Source organism: Orycteropus afer, unplaced genomic scaffold, assembly GCF_000298275.1.
Source record: "Orycteropus afer afer isolate SDZICR_OR568_19922 unplaced genomic scaffold, OryAfe1.0 scaffold00038, whole genome shotgun sequence".
Taxonomy (NCBI): domain Eukaryota; kingdom Metazoa; phylum Chordata; class Mammalia; order Tubulidentata; family Orycteropodidae; genus Orycteropus; species Orycteropus afer.
In genome coordinates this window covers 816,714-840,674 of record NW_006921625.1, presented here as the reverse complement: position 1 = coordinate 840,674, position 23,961 = coordinate 816,714, and the positions used below count along the sequence as shown (strand labels likewise).

The 23,961-nt window shown below is 53.8% G+C and overlaps 2 protein-coding genes across 2 annotated transcripts in view; one reads left to right on the top strand and one right to left on the bottom strand.

Annotated features, from left to right (window-relative positions):
• The window catches only part of INPP5A (inositol polyphosphate-5-phosphatase A), a 135,442-nt gene extending 115,239 nt beyond the window's left edge, over positions 1 to 20,203 (top strand). Inside the window, exons 9-14 of the mRNA XM_042780401.1 lie at positions 6,574 to 6,669; positions 7,029 to 7,103; positions 10,520 to 10,593; positions 17,888 to 17,999; positions 19,425 to 19,493; positions 20,123 to 20,203. Coding sequence (XP_042636335.1) covers positions 6,574 to 6,669; positions 7,029 to 7,103; positions 10,520 to 10,593; positions 17,888 to 17,999; positions 19,425 to 19,493; positions 20,123 to 20,203 — 507 coding nt within the window. The remainder of the gene's footprint in view (positions 1 to 6,573; positions 6,670 to 7,028; positions 7,104 to 10,519; positions 10,594 to 17,887; positions 18,000 to 19,424; positions 19,494 to 20,122) is intronic.
• Positions 20,204 to 23,368: 3,165 nt separating this feature from the next.
• Positions 23,369 to 23,961, bottom strand: part of NKX6-2 (NK6 homeobox 2) — a 1,424-nt gene continuing 831 nt past the window's right edge. Inside the window, exons 2-3 of the mRNA XM_007936880.1 lie at positions 23,780 to 23,952; positions 23,369 to 23,623 (exon numbers count right to left, since the gene is read on the bottom strand). Of these exons, the coding sequence (XP_007935071.1) occupies positions 23,369 to 23,623; positions 23,780 to 23,952 (428 nt within the window). The remainder of the gene's footprint in view (positions 23,624 to 23,779; positions 23,953 to 23,961) is intronic.

Below are 23,961 nucleotides of genomic sequence, written 5' to 3'. Positions count from 1 at the left end.
AGGAAGGTTGGGCAATCCTACTTCCATAGTGATACTGCCTCGGAAACCCAAGGAGGGGTCGCTATGAGTCAGGGCTGACTTGACGGCACATAACAACAACAACAATGTGGCCTAACATCTGGTCTATCATGGAGAATGTTTCATGTGCACTGGAAAAGAATGTATATTGTGCTGTTATTGGGTGAAGTGCTCTGTAGATGTCTGTAAGGTCAAGTTGGTGAATTGTATTGTTTAGCTCTTCTGCATCTTTGTTGAATTTCTTTCCAGTTGTTCTGTCTTTCATTGAAAGTGGTGTATTAAAGTCTCCCACTATGACTGTGGAATCATCTGTTTGCCTTTTCAATTCTTTTAAAGTCTGATTTATTTATTTTGGGACTCTTTCATTGGGCCCATAGATATTTATTATGGTTATATCTTCTAGTTCAGTTGATCCTTTAATCATATATAATGTCCTTCCCTTGTCTCTTATCGTGGTTTTGTCTTAAAGTCAATTTGATCAGAAAGTAATATTGCCACTCCTGTTCTTTTTTGGTTGCCTTTTGCTTGATGTATCTCTTTTCGACCTTTGATTTTTAGTCTATTTTTGTCTTATCTGTAAGGTGTGTGTCTCTTGTAGACAGCGTATTGATTGGTTATGTTTTCTTATCAAGTCTGCAACTCTCCATCTCCTGAGTGGTACATTTAATCCGTTAACATTCAGTGTAATTATTGACAAGTATGAATTGGTTGCTGTCATTTTGTTGTGTTTTTTCATGGTGTTCCTGGTGTCTTTATTCCATATAATTTTCTGTGCTGAGCTCATTATGTTTATGAATTGTGTTATCATTTCCTCTTTTTCTGTGGTTTTAGTATCTGTTAAATATTTGTGCTTGTCCTCTTTTTTATTGTGATCTGAAGGTTTTTTTTTTTTTTTTTTTTTTTTTTTTTTTTTGAGGTTACCCTGTGATTAATTTTCTCCCAAAATTTACAACAGTCCATTCTATCTTGTACTTCTCTTGACTTCCTCACCATTGGAAGTTTTGAAACTACACTATTTTTTCCCTCTTTCTGGTTTGTAGTGTCCTCATTTGTCAATTGATGTCTCTGGTTCCCTATTTACAATATTGTAAGATTATTTTACTTTGGATACTTCCATAGCTATGTTGGTTTCTGTGTTATGTCATCTTGTGTATTAATGGTCAGTTGTTGTTTGCTATTATTGGTCCTCTGTTCAAAGAATGCCATTTAGTATCTCTTGTAAGGGTGGTCAGGTTTTAACAAATTCCCTTAATTTCTGCTTATCTGGAAATCTCCTAATTTCACCATCATATTTGAGGGACAGTTTTGCTGGGTATATAATTCTTTGTTAGAAATTTTTTTCCCTCAGGGTTTTCAATATACCATCCTATTGCCTTCTCGCTTGCATAGTTTCTGCTGAGAAATCAGAGCTTATTCTTACTGGTTATCCTTTGTAAGTAATTTTTTGTTTTTCCCATGCTGCTTTCAGGATTCTGTCTTCATCTTTGGTGTTGAAGAGTTTGATGATGACATGTCTTGGTGATTTTCTTTTGAGGCCTATCCTGTTTGGGGTTCGTTGGACTTCCTGAGTGGATATATTCTCATCTTTCATCACATCAGGGAAGTTCTCTTCCAACAAATCTTGGACAAGTTTCTCAGTGGTTTTCTTTTCCTCTTCCTGTTCTGGAATTCCAGTTAACTCAGGTTATTCCTTTTGATGGTATCCCACATGAACCTTAGGCTTTCTTCATTTTATTTTGATCTTTTTTCTAATTGATCCCTTTCCAAAGAAGTATTCAGGTACTTGTCTTCAATCTCATTAATTCTGTCTTGCATTGATTTGATTTTACTCCTTTGCCCTTTCAATGTGTTATCTATTTGTGAAAATTTAGTATTAATCTTCTGAATTTGTATCTGTAGATTTTGTATCATTTGTACTTTTTCATTTATTTTGTCATTTTGTTCTTGTATTTTCTTCCAAAATTGTTCTAGGGTTTTGTCGGTGTTTTCCTTAATTATGTCAGTGTTTTCCTTGATCTGTTTCACAATCCTTTGAAAATACCTAAATATAATTCTTTTGAATTCCTTTTCAGGGAGTTCCAATGCTACTTCTTCCTCAGGGATGTGTTCTAGGTCTGTATTCTGCTCCCTTGTTTCTGCTGCTTTATCTTGCTGCTTTGTGTGAACTGTGATGGTCTGTTTTCTCCAAGACATTGTGACATTGATGTATTTAGATCTCTGTTTACTGTCTGTGAAGAGCAGTTAAGGGAGAGTCAGGCTTTTCTTGGTGGTCGTTTATTGTTGGCCAGTTGGTAGAGAAGGAAGTGGTGGCTCTCACTCAGTAAGTGGAGCTGCAGGAGGTGCGGGTGTGGTTGTGTTGAATGGGCATGGTTGGTGTCTCCCACTCAGTTAGACAAAAACAACAACAAAGAACCATCAAAAAAGTAAAAAGCCAGTGGACAAAAAACAGACCACATAAAACACATAGGAACAGTCACCAAAAAAAGAAAATTAAAAAAATATCTGGGGGGGGGTAATAAAAAGAGGTAGAGTAGAAGAATAATGAAGAAAAAAGTGGGAAAAATGCAAAAAGAAAAACAAGAAATGGGGTTAACCACGAGAAATAATAAAATGGGTACCAGGAGCAGGGAAGAGAGAAAAAGCTGAAAACTAGAACCTGGGAAGGGAAGAATAAAGAGTAATAATAAAAAAGGACAAAATAATAACAATGATGATAATTTTATAACTGACTAACACAAGCTTTAAAAAAAAAAAAAAAAAATGGCACCCAGGCTCCATTGGAGCACACTGACTGGCATGGAATTCCTGCCAGCCCAGAAGGTAGGTGGGAGTGAGGGATGGTCTCACCTCTGTTCACCAAGAAGTTGTGGGGTGTAAGAGTAACAAGTCATTGGTGTCCAGAATGTCTTTGTGGTCCCTGGCAAGTGGAGCCTATTCTTAGGTCCGTGGAATCTGAGAGAACACAGTTGCTTTAAATATCCAAAAGGTCAAACTGCTTGTAAACATTAAAAATAGCTGCGCCTTCCAGACAGGCAAAAAGTCCACAGCTCAGCCTACCGTCCCCTTTTATTCACCAGCTACCAGTGCAGTCCTCCGTGCAGCCCCTGGCTAGCAGGTCTGATTTTTAGGTTAATTCTTAGGTCCTAATACCACCAGTATCCAAGCTGTCCGTGCCATTAGGATTGCTACCAGACCGTAACTCTGTATGTCTCCTTCTTCCATGTTTTCATGCAGGTTCTTCTACTAGTTGGAGTTTAGTCCCCTTCTATATCCTTCCCTTCAAAGCTCAGGGCTCCAGGATTATCCTCTGTATCTGTGTTAATTGGTTCCCCTTTTCTTTGTTGAAGAGGGTCTGTGCAGTCTGTCTGCCCATTCCACCATCTTACTGGAACTCTCTTTTTTATTTTCTTAATGAGAGTTTTTGAACCAAAAACTTTTCATCTTGATGAAGTCTAGTTTCTCATTTTTTTCCCTTTTATAAAAGGCACATGTGTTTGGTGTTGTAACTGTAAGTCATGATGCTTTTTCTCCTGTGTTTTCTTCTCGAAGTCTCATAGTTCACATTTAGGTCTGAGGTCTGTGCTGAATCTGTCTTTATGTGTGGTGTAAGTTAATGGTGTAGGTCGTTCTCTTCCCAGGACCACATACGGAAAAGACTGTCCTGTCTCCAGTGGATCGTCTTGGTTTCCTTGTCAGAAATCATTTGCCCTCAGATGGGAGGGTTTATCCTTGGGCTCTTGGTTCTGTGCCATCAGTCCACGTGCCTGGTCCTGCACCAGCACTCCACTAGCTGGTCCCTGGCTTGATAGTAAGTTCTGAAAGCCAGCAGTGTGTACCCTCCAGCTCCACTCTTCTCCAGCGCTGGCTGGGGTCCCGTAACCTTTGCTGTTCTGTGTAGTTTCAGGGTCAGCTTGTCTGTTTCTACCAGAAGCAAACAAAGCCCATCAGGACTATGATGGTGACTGTGATGGTGATGGTGACAGTTACAGTCATGGTGACAGTGACTGATGGGGATGGTAACTGTGACGGTGGTGGTTGTGATGGCGATGATGATAGTGACTGTGATGGTGACTGTGGTGGTGACAGTAACAGCTGAACCTGTAGATTAACTGGGGGAGAATTACCACCTAGCTGACTGACTGGCATAGACCCATGTTTGTGCCCATTCCAAAGGTGATCCCACAGAATGTGAATTACAGAACAATGTCATTAATATCACAGGCAAGTAAAATTTTACTGAAGATAATTAAAAATGGTTGCAGAAAAATATTGACAGGGAACTTCTGAAACGCAAGCCGGATTCAGATGAGGATGTAGGCCGAGGCATATCATTGCTGATGTCAGATGGATCTTAGTTGAAAGCAAAGAATACTAGAAAGGTGTTTACCTGTGTTTTATTGACTATGCAAAGGCACTCAACTGTGTGGGTAATAACAAATTAAGGATAACATTGAGAAGAATGGGAATTCCAGAACACTTAATTGTGCTCATAAGGAATCTGTACATAGATCAAGAGGCTGTCATTCCAACAGAACAAAGGGATATTGCTTGTTTTAAAATCAGGAGGGGAGTGCATCAGGGTTGTATCCTTTCAACATGCTTGTTCAATCTGTATGCTGAGCAATCTGAGAAGCTGGACTATATGAAGAAGAACAGAACATCAAGGTTGGAGGAAGACTCATTGACAACCTGAGATATGCAGACCACACAACCTTGCTTGCTGGAAATGAGGGTGACTTGAAGCACTTACTTGATGAACATCGAAGACAACAGTCTGCAGTTTGGATTACACCTCAACCTAAAGAAAACAAAAATCCTCACAACTGGACAAATAAGCAGCATCACAGTAAATTGTGAAAAGAATTGAAGTTGTCAGGGATTTCATTTTACTTGGATATATAATCAACACCCATGGAAACAGCAGTCAAGAAATCAGACATCATATTGCACTAGGTAAATCTGCTCCAAAAGACCTGTGTAAAGTGATAAGAAGCATAAGATGGCACTTTGAAGACTAAAATGTGCCTAACCCAAGCCATTTTCAGTCACCTTATATGCATGTGACAGCTGGACAGTGAATAAGGAAGACTGAAGACGAGTTCATGCTTTTGAGTTTTGGTGTTGGCAAAGAATACCGAAAGTCCCATGGACTGCCAGAAGAACGTACAAATCTGCCCTGGAAGAAGTACAGCCAGAATGCTCCTTGGAAGTGAGAATGGCCAGATTTTGTCTCACCTATTTTGGTCACGTTGTCAGAAGGGACCATTCCCTGGAGAAGGATGTCATGTTTGGTAAAGTGGAGGGTCGACAGAAGAGGGGAAGGCCTTGATGAGGTGGATTGACACGGTGACTACAACCGTGGGCTCAAGCAGAGCAAGGATTGTGAGTCCGGTGCGGGACTGGGCAGTGTTTTGTTCTGTTGTGTGTAGGGCTGCTGTGAGTTGGCACTTGATGGCACCTGACAATAGCAGTCTGCTTATGGGTGCCTGCATTCACTTCCTTCTTCATTTCCCTCAGCAGGATTTTGGGGTTTGGGGTACAAGTCTTGTACTTCTTTTGTTCAGTTTATTCCTATTTGTACCTGTTCCACATTTTCATATGTCCTCCCAAGCTCACAGAGCTACAGACACCCTGTGGACTCATTGTCTCCTCTCTGTGCACCTCCTGGTCTCTAGGGTATTGACCTGCTTACCCCACATGAGAAAATTTACTTTCTGACACGCCTGCTTAACGATGAGCCAGTCAGTGGCTACCTGCCCTTGGTCAGCCTGGGCTGCCCTGTGTGGATGATGCAGCCACACAGTGGATGCAGGATAGTCTGTGTCCCCATTGAGGCAGCCATCCTTCACCCAATGCTGCCCTCAGAGAGTGCGGGTCCCAAGGCTGCTGGCACTGCTGCCCTCAGATCTCTTGATGTACAACGTAGCCCTCATGGGAGTCTTAACAGGGCCACTGCTCCTTGGTCCTTCCACCACCGCAGCCTCCCAGGGCCCAGGACCCACCCCACGGAGCCCCAGATGCTGGTTTCCACCGACCACAGAGCAGAGGGTACATGACCCACCCCTGCGCTTGCCAGGGCTGTATAGGCTGTGCTTAACACAGACTCGTGTGGACCTCCTTTGGGTGTACGTCCAGTATGCTTACAAGGGAACGCCAGGGAAGGTGACAGTGGAAGAAGGGGAGCCCACTCCTGGTGCCGCAGTGTACCTTTCTCGGACATTCTGGGTGGCTCACCGTTATCTAGCCATTGCCTTATCCAGAAGAACTTTTGTGTTTCTGCAAATCATTCTGGGCTGTGCTTCGCAGGGGAGGAACAAGATGAGGGCACTGCACTGCGAGTTCCTCCCAGGACCTTCTGTGTGAGTGCAGGGGCAGGCTGAGAAGGAGCTAGACAGGAGCAGAGCCCAGTGCCTCTTCCCATGCGGCTGTGTATGGTGTGCAAGTACCTCTGCCTGAAGTCGGCTCAACATGCTCTCACTGCTTCCATGTGACCACTGGGGCCTTGCCTCTCTCTGTCCAGGGTCCTCGCCCAGGACTGATTCTCTGTCTTTGCAGACCCTCTGCACAAAAGCCACCGTGCAGACCATCCGTGCCGCTGACACCAATGAAGTTGTGAAGCTGATATTTCGGGAATCAGACAATGACCGGAAGGTAGGCCAATACCTATACTAGGCATGGTGGCACATGCATGCCAGCCGACATGGACTAGGTGTGGTGGCACCCGTATGTCAGTCCATGACCCATATGTGAACTTCCTTGGTGGTATGCGTGTGCCAGTTCTCATGGACTAGGCATGATGGCACACGTATGCTGGCCTGTGGCCCTCTATCAGTGCAGGGAGGCAGTGTAGTCTCTCTGGTGAGGCTTCCCAAGGAGCCAGCCTTTGTGCCACTGGGGCCTGCAGGGTAGGGGCTCTAAAGAGCAGAGGGAGAGGGAGGGGCCAAGTGCAAGCATGGTGAGAGGCCATAGCCTTGCTAGTGCCTGCCCATGACCCGCCCCTTGCCCCACAGGTCATGCTGCAGTTGGAAAAGAAGCTTTTTGACTACTTCAATCAGGAGGTTTTCAGAGACAACAATGGTACCGCGGTGAGTGTTTGCTGAGACAGTGTGCCCTAGCCCAGGTGTGCACACTCTTCTCTGGGTCCCGCTGGAGCTGGCCGGGGTCTCTCTGCACTCCACCCCTCATGGTGCTGCCCCAAGGAGCTAGAGCACATGTGCCATGTGTGCAGCAGTGCTGCGTCCTGCTGCTGCGTGTGCCACCTCAAGAGCTGCCTTGCTGCCCTCACGCCCACACCCCACCCTAACCCCTACGCTCGGGCTGTGGAAAACCACCATGGTCACCCTGCACACACAGGCAGCCCCGAGGGAAGACCAGTGGCCTGATGAGCCAGTGGAGACAGGTGCACCTGGCCACACACACCACGCCTGGCCCCCAGCTCCAACACCTGCCTCAGGACAGATATGTCTGCATGGCTCACCCCCAAAATCCATCGCGTCCTTCATCACTGTGGTCTTGTACCCGCCTGACAGACATTTAATCCGAGCTGGCTGCTGGAAATAATTATTGTATTTTAAGAGTAGTAATCACTGGTCGGGACGGGATTGAACGTGTCCATGACTATTGACTTTTTCTATGATTTATAGCTTTGTTGAGTCGATATCCCCATCGAAATTGTATAATTAATTATAAGGGTGGCTGTCAGGGTGCAGGATGGAGTGCCCTGGTGAGGATTTGGAGAGATTAAATTTTCCGCGGCTGTCCCAGGGCAGGGCTTGGGAATTCTCTGAGCATAGCCTGTTGGGTAGAGATGTTTTCTGTGTTTAGCAACTGCTCAGCGCAAGGTGCATTGATTTTCTGGGTTCTTCTTTCTCTGCCTGTGCGGCATCTGTGGTGATGGTGGGATCCACGCGGGGACAGCCCCTGACAGGTATACACGGGCCACAGCTGCTCTGTCATTGTCCCCAGCCGGCCAGCACATTTCTTACTTTGTAATCAAGAAGAATGCCTGTGAGACGTGTGGAGTCGGCTGTCACATTTGCAGAAGTGCTCACAGAGATACAGACTATGAGCCTGCAGACGGGTGCTGGAACTTCCAGTCAGAACCTCGTCCGGCCACAGGGGCGGCTTCCCGCCTCGTCCCTCAGGGCCCGTGGACACATCACCAGGCCACTCACAGGGAGGCAAGGTCCTATCCCTGGAGTCCGGCTGGCACCTGGAGTGCAATACCAGATCAGGGTTCATAAGTGAGTGTCTCCGAGCTGGGGCTGCCCACCAGATGGACCTGAACTGGGGCTTCTCCCGCGGCTCTCTGCCACCCTGGAGCCCCACTCATCTCTCTGTGAGCCCTCAGCCCCCACTCATTCAGCACCACCCCATAGCCCGCAGACCCACACATCCCCTGTGAGCCTTTCCTCAACTCTGACCAGCTCTGAGGCCGTGCAGCATCATAGATAGATGTGCAGTGTGCTTGGTGATTAGAAAGTTCTGGCAAACCTGTCACAGCAGCAGCTGTCCCCTTGCAGGATGTACCGTGTTGATGCCCTGGCCGTCAGTCCCCACAGACGTCCCCAGGGGAAGCCCACTGTTCTTTAGGGGTTTTTCTGAGGCTGAAATAAAACTGGGGAAAGTGCAGTGCCAGTAAAAGAAAGGTAGTCCCTACATATCAGGCACACACATGTGTACACACAAACTCACATAGATGTACTCACATGGACGGACACCTGTGCACATCTATGGACACATGCATAAGCATACTCAACACCTACTTGGAGGGGTATAGACGTGTACACACATGGGTATAGACACGGGCAAAGACCTGCATGTGTATATGGACATGTGTGGACACAAGCACACTCACACATGTGCTCATATGACACACGTAAAGACAAAGGCGCACTTTATATGCTCTCATATGAACACACATGTGATGTGCATGTGTAGACACAGGTACAGATATGTATTCATATGGACCTGTGTGTGCACATGTATGGACACAGGCATCCTCTGTCCTCATATGAACACACATATAATGCACATGTATGGGCATAGGTACAAACATGTACATGTTTTCATGTGGAATATGCATACATGCATGTGCACATGTGTGGACACAGGCACACTCACATGTATGTGCTTATAAGGACACACATACTCCTGCCCATCCACATGTACGGGCACATGTGCTCACCCACATAGTCATGTGAACATACGCCCACCCTTGCTCCACATTTACTCACTTGTGTGAACGTGCCCATATGTACCTATATGCAGACACACAGGCATGCAGACAATCACAGGCACACGTATACTCACACCCATATGTTCACATGTACTCATCCGTGCAGGAACATGTGTACTCACATATCTTTGCCCATCCAGGGGGATGGTGGCATCATCTCGCCCTCTGGTCTCCAGGGAGGCATCCCCAGAGCTTCTCAGGACACCTCAGAACCACCTAGCAGTCAGGTGGTCTGGAGCTACAGAGACCCTGCCCACCACTGCACAGCCCCCATTGGGCCCACAGAGATGGGACTGCAGGGTCTGCGTCCCTGGGCTGGTCTTGGGGGTCTGCGTCCCCAGGCCCTGCCCTCTCCTGATCCCACCATGAAGGGTACATGATAAGGCAGTAACAGCTCACGCCAGGCTCTGACACGCACTTCTTTTTAGGTGACTTTGCTGAAATTGATGTGGAGTGGGGGCTGGGTGGGAAGTCAGGATGGCTGTGGCCCTGGTGGCAGGCACAGTCGGAGGCCTGGGTCCACCTCTCATAGGGTAATTAACATACATGTGCCTGCTAACCACACACCCAGGGATGACTTAGGAGGCAGCGGGGAGGAGGACACGGTCTGCCCCAGGCGCCTGCTCTGGTGCAGCATGTCAGCCCAGCAGCAAGGCAGGCCTGATGGGTGGGCACCGCCAGGGACATGCTCTCCCAGCCTGCTGTCAACAAGGTAGGCAGGCGACTCTCCAGCTCAGGAGGTGTGGGCCTTGGGGTACGTGCTTGGCAGACCCAGGGGTGGCGAGGCCAGGGCCCCCATGTGTGCATGATGCTTGTGTAGCCTGTGTGTGGGCTTCAGCCCCGGCAGACCCAGGGTGTCGAGGCTGGGCCCCCCGTGTGTGCATGATGCTTGTATTGCCTGTGTGTGGCTCAGCCCAGGCAGACCCCGTGATGTGGCATCTGCTCAGACAGCACTCCTGCTGAGAGTCCATGTCCCTCACGTCATGTAAACGCACGGCAATGAGCCTGCCCAACGTCGCCACCGCTGTTCACAAGCAGGCAGGGCCATGACCAGCTGGCAGCTGAATCCCAGAGCACCAGCACCCATGGATCTTTCTGGAGATACGACTTAGTGACTCCCTGTCGTGGGGGTGCATGTGGGGAGGGTGGTGCACCAAAGGCTTGGCCCTCTCTGTGGCACGGACCCCAGGCCCTCAGAAACCTCTTGAAGCCCCAGTCAGGAAATCCAAAGTGATGTATTTTCTGTCTTTTTTTTTTCTTCAGCTCCTAGAATTTGATAAAGAATTGGCTGTCTTCAAAGACAGACTGTATGAACTGGACATCTCATTTCCTCCCAGGTAAGGAGTGTTCCACCTGCCATATGGGCCAGTGTGTCTGTGGGTCTGTGTGCAAACAGGCACATGTGCAAACTGTGCAGGCACACACGTATGCAGACATGTATGTGTGTGCAGTCCATGCAAACATGCATGTGTGAGCACTCCTGTGTGTATAGACCACACACACTCATGCCACCTGTCCCGCCCTCGGCCGGAAAGGAACACCTAGTAGAAGATAAGAATTGAGAACGGTTTCTTCATTCCTGCCCTTGTGCCTCAGGTCCCTGCCCCCTCTGGCCTGCGTGCTGAGGGCCCACACAGCCTCAGTGTGTACTGAGGTCTCTTGAGAGCTTGGGGCCCACTCTGGCGGGGTGTCCTAGGCTGGGCCCCATGCTCTGGCTGGGCTGCTCGTTGCTCAGATGCAGAAGCTTCTGCTGCTTTGCTCTGACTTTTGCAGGCTGCTGACACCTGCAGCAGCCCCACCGACCAGCCCAGGGCTGGGGAGATGGGAAGTAAAAACAGAGAAGCCCCTGGCCAGACCCAAGCCTGCAGGGCTCCCGAGGAGGCCACTGTGCCCCCTCTGGCCAGCCACGCACGCTGGCACAGGGATGCTGGAGGTGGGGACTTGCTGGACACTCCCTGGCACTGTCCTTAGAGCAGGGGGTCTTCAGGCCCATGGGGCTGGCCCCTCACTCACCCTGTGCTTTTGCCAAGGCATCCTTCCCACCACCCCCAGAAGGTGAGGGCAGCCAGGCTGAAGTGACAGGCTGTGTCTGCACCTCGTCCTTCTGGCCGTGACTCCTGCACACAGGTGGAGCCACCATGCGTCTGGTGTGGGGCTGTGGCTGACACTGCCTGCAGGCGTTCCCTTGGGCCTCCCCCCAGTGCTATGGCAGCATAGCCTCCTTGAGCAGCAGTTGCTTCTGCAGAGGAGTCGCTGTATCTCAGCCTCTTGGCACTCGGGGATGGTATGGTTGAGGGCACAGGTCAGAGCCACTCCTGAGGCCTGTATTCAGATGGCCTCGCAAGGGGGACCTCGTGAGGAGGAGGCCTTAGGAGGGGAATGTCTCGTCATGACAGGCCAGGCCAGTCTTCTCAGCAAAGTACTCATGACTGTTGTTGGTGCCTGGCCCCTCTGTCCTGTGGACCACGAGCTGATGCCACGTGTCACTTGGCTGGCAAGAACACCGACATCTCAGATTGACAGAGCCTTCAGCTCTTGCCCTCAGCTGGTGACAGCATCACTTCTGTAGGTGGTGGTCAGAGGCAGGGCTGCCACCAGCCAGGGGGGAGGGGAGCAGACTGATAGCACAGGAGGTCCAGAGCTGCCTTCCACACTCCATGACGCCCCCATCCCCCCAGTCACAGGCAGACAGTGACTCCAGGGCCACAGGCGTCCATGTGCCTGTAACTCAGTCCTGCTCTCAGCGGGCATCACTGGTGTGCAGACAGCGGGCTTGGGGTCAGGAGCATAAGCCTACACTTCAGGTCTCTCTAGTGGAAACCAGTGGCTCTATGCTGATGCAGAATTGACCATAACGTCAGGTGTGTGAAGCAGATGTGGAGAGTAAGCCTTCTCCATACTTCAGCTTTGTTCTGGATGTCCGGGGTGCCCAGTGCTGGGGATGGTGGTCTTGCCCCATGACCCACCTGCCAGCCCCAAGTTCCCTCCTGGCTGCCACCTCCCACCGGCCCATTCAGAGCCTGACCACAGTGACCCAGGACCATGAGGGCAGCAATCTGGACCGCCCAGAGGTCATCACCAAGTGTCTGTGTAAGTGTCTCATAAGCTGGATGCGTAAGCTAGGTGCAAGTCTCTAAGCCATGGCCTAACTTGGAGAGTTGTCATCATTTTGAAATGAAGAGAGCAGAGTGTGAAGTCCATAGTCTGTTGGTCCACTAATGGGAAGCGTAAGTATGGGGACCACTAGTCCCATCACTGGCACTTGTCATCCTGGCCTCAGACATCTCTCACCCTCACCTCTGGCGTCGCATCCTTCCCTCACCTGGAACGTCATGAGCATCAGGATACCATCAATCCCATCAGAAATCTTTAAGTGCTGTGCCACTGTTAAGCTCACAAAGAGGATACAGGTTCTCAGAATTTTGGTATTTGCTTGAAAGCTGAGAATTTATCCATCAGCAGTGAGTAAACTGTTTCACCTGAAGTGACCAGCTCTTTTTGCCCATCAGATACCCCTCAATGACCACAGTGTCTACATGTCCGTCTTTCTTTCAAGTAGGAGTGGTGCTCTGTGGGCTTGGTGGCTTCTTTAGTCAACACCCCAGCTGGGGGCCCTGAGCTTTGAGACCCTGCCTGTGAAAATGTCAGCATAGTGCAGGCAGCAGAGGGCATCTGAGTGGATTATGTGAGACCCCTGAAGGTGTCTGGGAACCCTCAAGCCTCCACGTTCCAAGAACTGGAATAACTGGCTTGCCAGGGAATGGTGCCGTGGATTCTGATCCTGAAAGGGGACGCACGATGGTGAGGATGGGGTACACTGCAGCATCACCTGGCACTTGATGGACCAAGTACCATGTGAGCAGGGAGCCCCCTCTGAAGCAGTGCAGCACCCCAGCCTCGTGCAGCCAACATGGGCAGTGTGGATTTAGCACGGCTCCCAGGAGGCAGCTGTCTTGCAGTCAGGGAGCACTGTTGAGCTAGCTCTAGCTCACGTCTGTCCTTCATTGGTGTGAAGTTGTGCCTGAAGAAGCAGTAACATTACCAGTCCTCTTTCTGCCCATCAAAAACTGCAGGGGTCAGACTTACCCGAGAAGGCCTCGTGGGGACAGATCCAGCCTTCCCAAAGCATAGCAGCTGTCCGTGGAGAAGAGAACTCTTACTACACAAATTAATTCCAGGAGAAGACCAGTGTTGACATTGAACAAAACTAATACATATGATGCAGGGGTTGTTGCTAGGTGCTGTGGGGTCAGCTGCAACTCGTGGTGACTCTGTGCAGTAGAACAAAACGCTGCCCTGTCCTGCGCCACCCCCACAGTCCTTGTGACACTTGGGCCCATTGTGGCAGCCACTGTGTCGGCCCGTCTCACTGAGGGCCTTCCCCTCTCGGCCTGACCCTCTCCTTCACCAAGCATGGTGTCCTTCTCCAGAGAACGGCCCCTTCTGACAACATGACCAAAGTAGGAGCGATGAAGTCTGGCCTTTCTCGCTTCTGAGGAGCATCCCAGTTGTACTTTTTTGAGGACAGATTTGTTCGCTCTTCCGACAGTCCATGGTATTCTCAGTATTCTTTGCCAACACCACAACTCAGAGGTATCAACTCATCTTTGGTCTTCCTAATTCATTGTCCAGTTTTCACATATGGGTACACTGTAGTAAACAAGCCTGGCCAAAAAGGGAGTCTCTCTGTAATGACTACTTTGATTTAAAAATTAAAGATCAGGAGATCTTTTCAGTTTTTTGGGGGATATAACTTGAAGCTCTAGAATAGGTATGTTTCTATAAGGATCATGTACATGACTACCCTTGAGTCATAGCCTCCCATTGGGCTTCCAAGGCAGGAAACTTTTGTAGAAGCAGACTGCCCCATCTTCCTTCCACAGAGCAGCTGGTGGATTTGAACCACCAGCCTTCTGGTTAGCAGTCAGATGCCTTAGGCACTATACCACCAGAGCTCCCCCTTAAAGATTCTCACTCTCTCCCATTGCTGTCAAGTTGGATCTGACTCATAGCGACCTCTCTCCTTGGTTTCCACTATGGAAATAGATTTCCCGATGGTCCTTCCGAGGAGTGGCTGGTGGGTTTGAACCGCCAGCCTTCTGGTTAGCAGTCAAATGCCTTAGGCACTACGCCACCAGAGCTCCTACTTAACTGTACAATTAGTGCTAAATGGCAGGCTCTCTGGTCTTGCCCAGATCCCGCTGTGCCCAGGAAAGGGGTTCCTGGCCTTCGGGCTGTCGGTACAGGAGCACTGAGGGGCCAGCGAACTCTGCAGGCAGCAGGCATGGGCCCCACGCCATGAGAGGGCTGTGGGCTGCTGGGCTCCTCCACTGATTTCAGCGTTTGTGTCTGTCACCTGTTTTTACTTCGCAGTTCTTTTATCTGTGGTTTCCTTGGCTTTTCAGGAATTTAAACACCACTTGGTATTGAGAGCTCTGGTGGCATAGTGCCTAAGGCATTTGACTGCTAATCAGAAGGCTGGCAGTTCAAACCCACCAGCCATGCCTCAGAAGGAAGGTTGGGTAATCTACTTCCGTAGTGATGTTGTTGTTGTTGTAGTTATGTGCCGTCGAGTCGGCCCGACTCATAGCGACCCCTCCTTGGGTTTCCGAGGCAGTATCACTACAGAAGTAGGATTGCCCAACCTTCCTTCCGAGGAGTGGCTGGTGGGTTTGAACCGCCAGCCTTCTGGTTAGCAGTCAAGTGCTTTAGCCACTGTGCTACTGCCTCGGAAACCCAAGGAGAGGTCACTATGAGTTAGGTCTGACTTGACAGCAGTGCAATTTTTTTTTTTTTTTTTTGGGTATTGAAACCAGGCCTTGGGAGGTGGCATTTGTCACGGTAACTTCTGGTCTCTGCTGGTGGCCCCCTCACTAGTTGTCAGACCAGAGCTAGTTTTTGCCACAGGCCCAGCTGTGCGTGATGCTGGTCTTGGAGTGGGGGGGCACTGGTTTCCAGCTGGTGAGCAGCACCGTGGTTTGTGAACAGTTAAGCAGGACCAGGAGCTAATTAGAGCAGGGAGGCGGTCCTCACCTGAGGAATGCCCTTCCAGTCTGAGGTGGGCACTTTTGAGAGATGGGGTGAAAACGCTCATCTGTGTGGTTCTGGAAGGGCCCAGAACAACAGCAAAGACCCAGACCCCACCGGGTTTGCTCCTGGCCATGTTGTCTTTCCGGCCCATGACACCACTGTCCACGTGACAAGCCACCGCCCAGGTCATGTACCTGGGCTGGCAGCGGCTCCGACGCCAAGCAGAGAAGCCTCTGCCCACCTGCGAGGGGTGGGTGCTGCAGGGTGGGGCAGGGGCCTCGCCTACCTTACAGGTGGGCGATTGTTAGGTTAATCTGCACGGCCATTAATTAATGACGGTTGCGCCCAAGCAGAGGGAAGATAAGGCCGACTTCCTCGGGGCCCACCCGGGCCGGATTTGCTTTCAGATAAGTGCCGGCATTAATCATTGCTCTGGTGCCCATGTCCGGCAGGCCTGCCTGAGCCTGAGAGCCGACAGTGGGAGGGCCCAGCTGCTGCCCCACCCCTCCAGGTGCCCTCTCTGCGCTTCCTGAGTTGGGGGCTGCCTTCTGGCCCCGCCAGGGGACCCCGCAGACTCGGCCTCCTTTCTCTTGTTGAGTCACCTGTGGACACCCCATCACAGCCGGCCCCTCACCCGTGCGCGGGCCCAAGACCCCCCAGGTGCAGATTGAGGCCCGGGGCGTGCACAAGGACAGCCCCTTCCTCCCCACGGCTCCTGGTTGCTGAGGTGTCAGCAGCCACCAGTGAGGGTGTGACAGTGCTGCCTCGGCCTTTTCGTGGCCCCAGCCCAGCGCTGGGGAGGCCCTGCCTCCGGGCCTGTGAGCAGACTGTGCGTGCATGCACACGTGTGTGCGCTTGATGGTGTTCTGGCGCACAAACTGGGACACAGCGTGTGCTGTTGGCCCCCCGGGCAGCTCTGAGAGGAGACTTCCTGCAGCACAGTGGCCAGTGCTGGCCGTCCTCAGGCACGCTTTGTTACAGTAGTGATGTCCTGGCTGTATCTGAGCACGATTGTGGTGTCTGATGTGGGTGGGGTGCGGCCCACTGCCCAGTGCTTCCGGGTCAGCCTCCCTGAGCCTCCTGCAGCCCGCCAGCCCTCATGTGGCCAGTGGGGCAACTGGGTTGGATGCACATTGATCCCTCAGCTGGACCCACCCAGGCCCCAAGAGGGCCCTCCCCAGAATGTTCCAGATCACCCACTGCTGTACCTGTTTCTGGGTCCAGGGACTGCTGGGCTGGGGCTGCGGGGCAGGGGGCGGGGCTGAGTAGGGTGCAGAGCCAGGCTCCCCTCTGGCTGCTGCCCTGCAACTCCTGTGTGTCCAGCCACTGCCAGCCCTAGGGGAGTGCCCTCTTCCTAAGCTGTCTGGGGGCTGGCTGGGCCCTGGCTCTTGGTCCTGGCATGGTCCAGCAGCTGGCTGTGTGTCATTGGTAACCGACAGGGAGGGCCTGGCGGGCCTGGCAAAGCTGAGCCCCAGCCGCTCGCCTGCCTGGGTCCGTTCTGATGGGCTGGGGTCTGTTCTGGTGGGCTGGGGGCTGTTCTGGTGGACTGGGGTCCGTTCTGGTGGGCTGGGGGCTGTTCTGGTGGGCTGGGGTCCGTTCTGGTGGGCTGGGGGCTGTTCTGACGGGCTGGGGTCTGTTCTGGTGGGCTGGGGGCTGTTCTGACGGGCTGGGGTCTGTTCTGGTGGGCTGGGGGCTGTTCTGACGGGCTGGGGTCTGTTCTGGTGGGCTGGGGGCTGTTCTGGTGGGCTGGGGTCTGTTCTGGTGGGCTGGGGGCTGTTCTGGTGGGCTGGGGTCTGTTCTGGTGGGCTGGGGGCTGTTCTGGTGGGCTGGGGTCTGTTCTGACGGGCTGCGGTCTATTCTGACGGGCTGCGGGCTTCTGTGAGTCTGCACTTTAGAGAATGAGTCCATACTAAGCACTGGGAGGGAGCTCTGGTAGAGTACCGCCTAAGGCACTTGACTGCTAACCAGAGGCTGGCGGTTCAAACCCACCAGCCACTCCTTGGAAGGAAGATGGGGCTATCTACTTCCGTAGTGATACTGCCTCAGAAACCCAAGGAGGGGTCGCTATGAGTCGGGTCCGACTCGATGGCACATAACAACAACAACAAGAAGCACTGGGAAGGGGCCTAGAAGGGTCTGTCTGGGTGTGGGGTTTGGGGAGGCACCCTGGGGAGGGGCGTACATCCCTCTTTCCACCAGCAGCATGAGTTGGCCTGGCCTGAGGGGAGGGGGTCTGGACCCAGCCCGGGGTGCTTCACGTGTCAGACACAGGTGGTCCCCTTGACAACCCGTCATCATGGAGTCGTGAGCAGTGGTGTGTCCTGCATATGCTCTCTCTTGCTGGCCCCCACTGGCCTCTAGATCGTGTCCCAACATAAAGCCAGCAGGGACAGCACAGGAGGTGACACTGTCTTTAAGATGCTGTATCTGAGAAACAGTGAGCTGAGTCCCTGGGCAGATGCAAGTCCCAGTGCACGTTCTGGGGCAGCCGTGTGTGCGCTGTTGCCCTGGGCGACCATTGCTGTTGGTCGTTGCGCTGGTGAGCAGCCGTGAGTGTGGGGTGGCCAGAGCCGGCCGACCACGGCTCCTGTGTCTCCCCAGCTACCCGTACAGCGAGGATGCCAGCCAGGGCCGCCAGTACATGAACACCCGCTGCCCTGCCTGGTGTGACCGCGTGCTCATGTCCCCATCCGCCAAGGAGCTGATTCTGAGGGTAAGTGTGCCCTGCGGCTGGCCTGGGCACTGGGGCCATTGGGGCTGGGGGAAGCACAGGCTAGACCCCCCGGGCGCCTGGGCCATCGAGACTGCGACCCTCAGGACAAACCCTAACCTCATCCTGTGATGTTCTGAGCCAGATCCAGCTACCAGGTCATGCCTGACTCCTGGCTGTGGGCAAGGTTTGATACTGGAGTGCTGGGGTGGGCTGCCCCAGTGTGGCTGAGGCAGGTGTTGGAGGAGGCCCTCAGGGACTCGCCGCGTGGGCAGGAGACAGGCGCATGCAGCCACCAGAGGGCGCTGGAGAGTGAAAGCGGCCACCTACAGGGAACTCACCAAGAAGCAGGTGCCTAGGCTGGTGACAGGACGCGCTGGCGGGTGGCCCGTCAGCCCCAAGGCAGCATCTGTGGCAGCTGCCCAGGGGCTCTGGTTCGGCAGACCCAGGACCGACAGATGCATTTAAACCGTGGAAATGCTGACCGTCTGGGCTGATGACAGTGCACGGCCACAGCTCTCCTGGTGCCCTGAAGACAGCCCTGCCCTGTGTGGGAGCTGCCAAACCACGAGCAGGCAGCAGGCAGTGCAGACTGCTGTGACACGCTGTCATAGCCAGCCTCGTGCCTCATCCATCATGCCACGCTCAGTCACCGCCGGCACATCCCGTGTGCTTCCCAGCCCGGAGACGCCAAAGGTTGCGGGTGGCGCGGGGCGGTGCCGGCAGCCGCGTGATGAGTGCTCACTGAGGTGTGCCACTCCGCCTGTGTCGCTGTAATTTGTTTATCTGTCTAAAGATGACACAGCTGAAAACCGGCAATTTTATGCTGCCTTTGTAAATTACCTCGCTGCGTTTGATGGATGTGTGGCACTTCCGCGGCAGCTGGGGCTCCGGATGAGGGCGCGTGGCTGTGCGGAAGCTCGCACCGCACAGGAGCTCGCACCACGCTAGCTGCTACGTCACCCGACTGCTCGGTTGCTGCCGTGCGGGGCCTAACGCCCTTGCAGGCTCTGTGGCCATGCACTGGCCACCGCAGGCCCCTCAGTGCCTCCCACAAGACAAAGGCACCTGCCAGGCGCTCAAGGGCGGGTCTGTGCCGCATGCAGACGTAATTAGGAATCACTGGTCCTCTCTTGTTTGAACAGGGCTCTGGGTTAGGAGAGCTGTCACAGACAGACACGTGGAGACAGAGCCGGGCAGCTACAGTGGGGGCGTGTGTTAGGAGCAAGGGCAAAGTGGACTCATTGCCACACCCAGGGGTCAGGGACAGAGGAGAGCTGGGGCCCCCAAACACCTCCTCTGACACCCAGGAGCCCCTTCTGCGGCAGAGCCTTCTGTGTGTGTGGGTGAGGGGCATGGAGACAGGACCTGTCCCCCTGCCATCGGTCCCCACCTCCCAGCACCAACCTGATGGTTTGCTTTTCTTAGTCGGAGAGTGAAGAGAAGGTTGTCATCTATGACCACATCGGACCCAACGTCTGCATGGGGGACCACAAGGTGAACAGGCACCGGCCAGAGGGGCTGGGCAGGGCGGGCTGGGGGCGGCCACTTCCCTAGTCTCCTTAGTCTGGTTTTACAGAGGGAGACCAATTGGTCACTTTTATTCAGTCTTAATAAAATAATGAAAGACAGCTGTGAAGTTCGTGAGGATTCACGCATGCGTGAAATGCATTTCACTGTTGGTGACAGACCCTGGTGGCTCTGAGGCCGCCTCGGGTTTGTGCACAAGGCCCTCTTGCAGCACTTGCGTGTCGGCCGATGGAAGGCCATGCTCCGGGACCAGCTTGGTCTGTGACTGGGACCCACCAGCAGGCACTGCCCCTTAGTGTCATTATCTGTTATGTCTGGGGCTTTCCTCTTTACAGCACAAAAGTGCTAACTTTCAAGGTCAAGGAGACGTCCGCATCCCCAGCCTTGGTCCCTGTAACTGGGGTGATTACCTTTGTACTCTCTGTGCATGGGGCTGAGGAGCAGATGGTGCTATGCGAGAGCAGGGTCCCGGTGAGCAATGTGTGGGAGCGGGGGTCCGGGTGGCGGGTGGGCAGGTAGTGCTGTGTGGGAGCGGGGGTCTGCGCTGCGGCCTAGCGGGCCTCGGCTGTCCCTCACCCCCCTCTCCTCCACTGCAGCCTGTGTTCCTGGCCTTCCGGATCGCGCCCGGGGCAGGTAAACCTCACGCGCCCGTGCACAAGTGTTGTGTCGTGCAGTGACGTGTGGTAAATATGCCTCCTTCCCTTCAGCCACCCTTTCTGCAGTTTGCCCGCTGTGTTTGCCCCGTTACGCACCCCTGATCCCTACAGGAAAGAGATACCAGCGCACGGACAAGCCCCTTCGAGAGACCACCCTGGAGCGAGGAGGAGACGGGGAAGCAGGATCCTGAAACACGTACTCTTTAACAGCTGCATCGATAGACCCGCCGCGCGCCACCTGCTAGACGCCGGCCCCACACTTCGCTTCAGCCTCCGGAACGTTCCGGAAAAGCCTCACATACCTCACTGTCTTGTCTGTTCATGTGACATTAAGTAGAAGTACTGGTTTTTTTAAATAACTCACAGTCCTGTTGCCAAAACTCTAATCGACAGCAAGGAGATCCTGTATTTAGATTTTTAATCCACAGCGTGGCAGTGTCCCCAGCAGGAGCCCCACGGGCGTCGGCGAGGGGCAAGTATCGTCACCCCGAGGGCTGGGGCGCCCACTCCCAACCGCCCCACCACGCTGTCCACTTACTGCCATGTCATATGGTCTCCGAGTCACACGCAGCTGCTCTCCATTTTATATATAAATATATATAAATATATACTTTTTGAAATAATTTATAAATCTTACCAAAACGTAGGCTAGGTCCTTTCCAGTCCGAGTGCTTGCAGGCGCCCGTCAGCAGGCGGAATCGGAGTCGGGGGTCCGAGGCGTGTCTGCCAGCACACGCGTGTACAAAGCCTGCCCTCTGCCCTCCGGCCCAGCCGTGCCACCGTGGACGCCAGCCTCCGCAGCACCCCCACCGCAGCCCTTGCCCTGCTCCCCTGTGTGATCCTAAAAACTGAATGTGAAGTTTCTAGCTAGGCTTGGGTGTACCTTTTAAGAATTTTGTAAATTGTTTGTCTGTTTTTTGTTACCGTTTCATGGTGCCAAGTATTCTACGTTACAACAACAGTATCCTGGGAGAAGTAGAAATAGCCTTGGCTGCTTCCGGTAGAAACTGCTTTTAGCTTGGGCTGTCCATAAATATTCAGAGACACGGACTGTAAGTGCTCAGCTCGAACAACACCCAGGACCTTGTCGTCCACGTCCCTTCTGCACTAAGGACAAGTTAGAAGATGGGTGGGGTGTAGGGAATCCCAGGTGTGCGTTGGTTTGATTTCATGACAACACTACAGAGCCCTGGGCCGTGGGATGGCACTAGGTGGCTACTTGTCTGGTCCCAGTCACTACCATACCATTGCACAGGAGTGCACGTGTGCTTGCCGGGTTTGCATTCTGGACGACACGGGCGGGTCTGTGTAAGTGCTGGGCCACACGCGGGACTGCAGTTGTGCCACTGTGAGTGGGCTCAGCGTGTGGCCCCAAAGGCCTGTAGAACCCGTGCTCCAGCTTCTAAGCAATAAAACTGATGATGGTGAACCCCGCTGTGTGCACGCCTCATCCCTCGCCCGCCTGGTGCCTGTCAGCTCCGAGATGCTGCATCGGAGGGCTGCCGGGGAAGCCTGCCCTGTGAGACCGAGCAGGCGGGGTGCCCTGGGCTTGCCTGGTGTTCAACACTGGCGCACGTCAGTAACCAGCTGGCTCACGGTAGAAAACTACTGGAGTTTTTCCTCCGTGAGAAGTAGTGGTATTGACTCCTCGCGTTTTTTATGGGCTTAAACAAACGTACTGCCTCCTGAGAAATCCAGCCAGTGGTTTCAAAAACAAGTCTGTTTTTCATAAGGGTGCAACCACATGGGGAGAAAAACAAAACACAAAAACCTTGCTCCTCTACACTTGTCCTTCCCATTTTCCAAAGTGCCTGGAGAGAAGCGGTCTCCTTCAGCATCCCACCTGTGCTCAAGGGCCAGCTCCCGGGATGCCCATTGAGAGCATTCACAACAGAAGAGGGTTTGTTCAGCAGAACCATAGCCTCAGAGCTGTGGGGAGCTATTTCACAGCTGGGGCGCTGGCTTCCACAGCCGCTCAGTGCCAGCCCGGGCTGGCGCTACTGCATCCACCCGGCAGTGGCTCAAGTCCTGCTGATTTAGGGCCATGGCAAAGGCCAGGCTGTTCTAACGGAGTGGGGTGAGTCCCAGAGAGACCCTTGGAGGGATCCGGGATCAATTCCCAGGCCTCACAAAGCCGCCCAGCCATTGCTTCCTCCCAAGCCCAGCGGCCACCCCCAGCGGGCCCCAGTCTCCTGGGCCTGCAGGAATGGTAGGAGGTCAGAGGGGGCCTGTCCCCAGGCCCCTGCATTTGCATTCTTTTGTAGTTTAAATTAAAGGGTGATTTTGGTCATGAAAAAAATGTGAGTGGTGACTGAACGACAGAGGTACTGGTACATTCCAAAACATTGCCCCAGATGGCAGTTGGACCTTAGACTCGCTTCCAGCGGTCAGGTCAGCGGGAACGCGGGCAGCAGGCGCCAGCCCTGCATGCCAAGCTTGCTGCTGTCGCGGGCGCCAAAGGGAAACCGACGGGTCGAGGGAGCGCGCCGCGCCTCGCTTCCCTTTCAGGAGCCCCCAAAGTGGGTTTAACTCCGGCCCGGCCCAAGACTACAGCGCAAGGCCTGGGGACGACGTCCCACCCGGGGACCGCCCTAGGGCGCGGACCAGCCGAGGCGCCGGCGCGCAGCGGCGGCTGGCGAGGCCTTACCTGCGGCCGGGCGCGGGGACCTGGAGGGCGGGCGACACGAGCCGAGCGCCAGTTCCCGCTTCTGTCGCGGCTCCTTCGCTTCGGGGCGCAGGGGGCCCAGGGCCGCCCCTTGTCGCGCGCACCTTCCGGGCTCGGGCAGCCGGAGCCCAGCCTGAGCGGGCGCCGCGCGGTCCCCTCGCTCTGCGCGAGGCACCGGGGCTGCCGCCGGCTGCGTGGCGCCTGACCCCGCGCCAGGCGAAGACCGGGACGAGGAGAGGCCGCCGCCACTCTGGGGCTTCGCCCCGGATCCGATACGCAAGACTCGCGGCGCAGCTCCCGGCCACGGCCCCGACGCGGACGTGTTAAATAATTTATTGATTATACAAAGTGATTCCGCCCCGAGAAGGCGGCTGCGCCCACGCCCCGTGCCCGCCCGAGGGGCCGGGGCCCGCACACCGAGCGCGAGCGCCCGCGGCATAACTTACTCTGTAAAAATATATCTCCCGGCCCGCGGCCGGCCTCGCCGCGCCCTACCCTGGTTGCTCCGGCTCCCCGCGTCCTCACAAGGCGTCCCCCGCGCCGCCGCCGCACGGGCTGACCAGCGCCAAGTTCGAGGGTTTGTGCTTTCGCAGCAGCCGCGTGATCTTCTCGTCGTCCGAGTTGGGGTCCAGGGGCCGGTTGTACTCGTCGTCGTCCTCCGCGTCCGAGCTGCCCACCTTCAGCTTCTCGGCGTCCGAGTCCTGCTTCTTCTTAGCCGACGCCATCTCGGCCGCGTGCCGCTTGCGCCACTTGGTCCGGCGGTTCTGGAACCAGACCTGCGGGAACGGTGGGGGCCCGGCAATTACCGCAGCCAGCTCGTCGCCAGGGCCCCCGACCGCGGCGCCTCCCGCGCTCGTGCTCCAGGCCCGCGGCCGCTCTCGGCTCTTCGCAGAAGGCGGGCCCGCGGCCCCCGGCCCGGCCGACCCGCTCACCTTGACCTGGCTCTCGGTCATGCCCAGCGAGTAGGCCAGCCGCGCGCGCTCCGGGCCCGCCAGGTACTTGGTCTGCTCGAAGGTCTTCTCCAGCGCAAAGATCTGCTGGCCGGAGAAGGTCGGCCGCGAGTGCTTCTTCTTGCCGTCCTTATCCAGGACCCCGCCGGCCTGGCCTGCAAGGA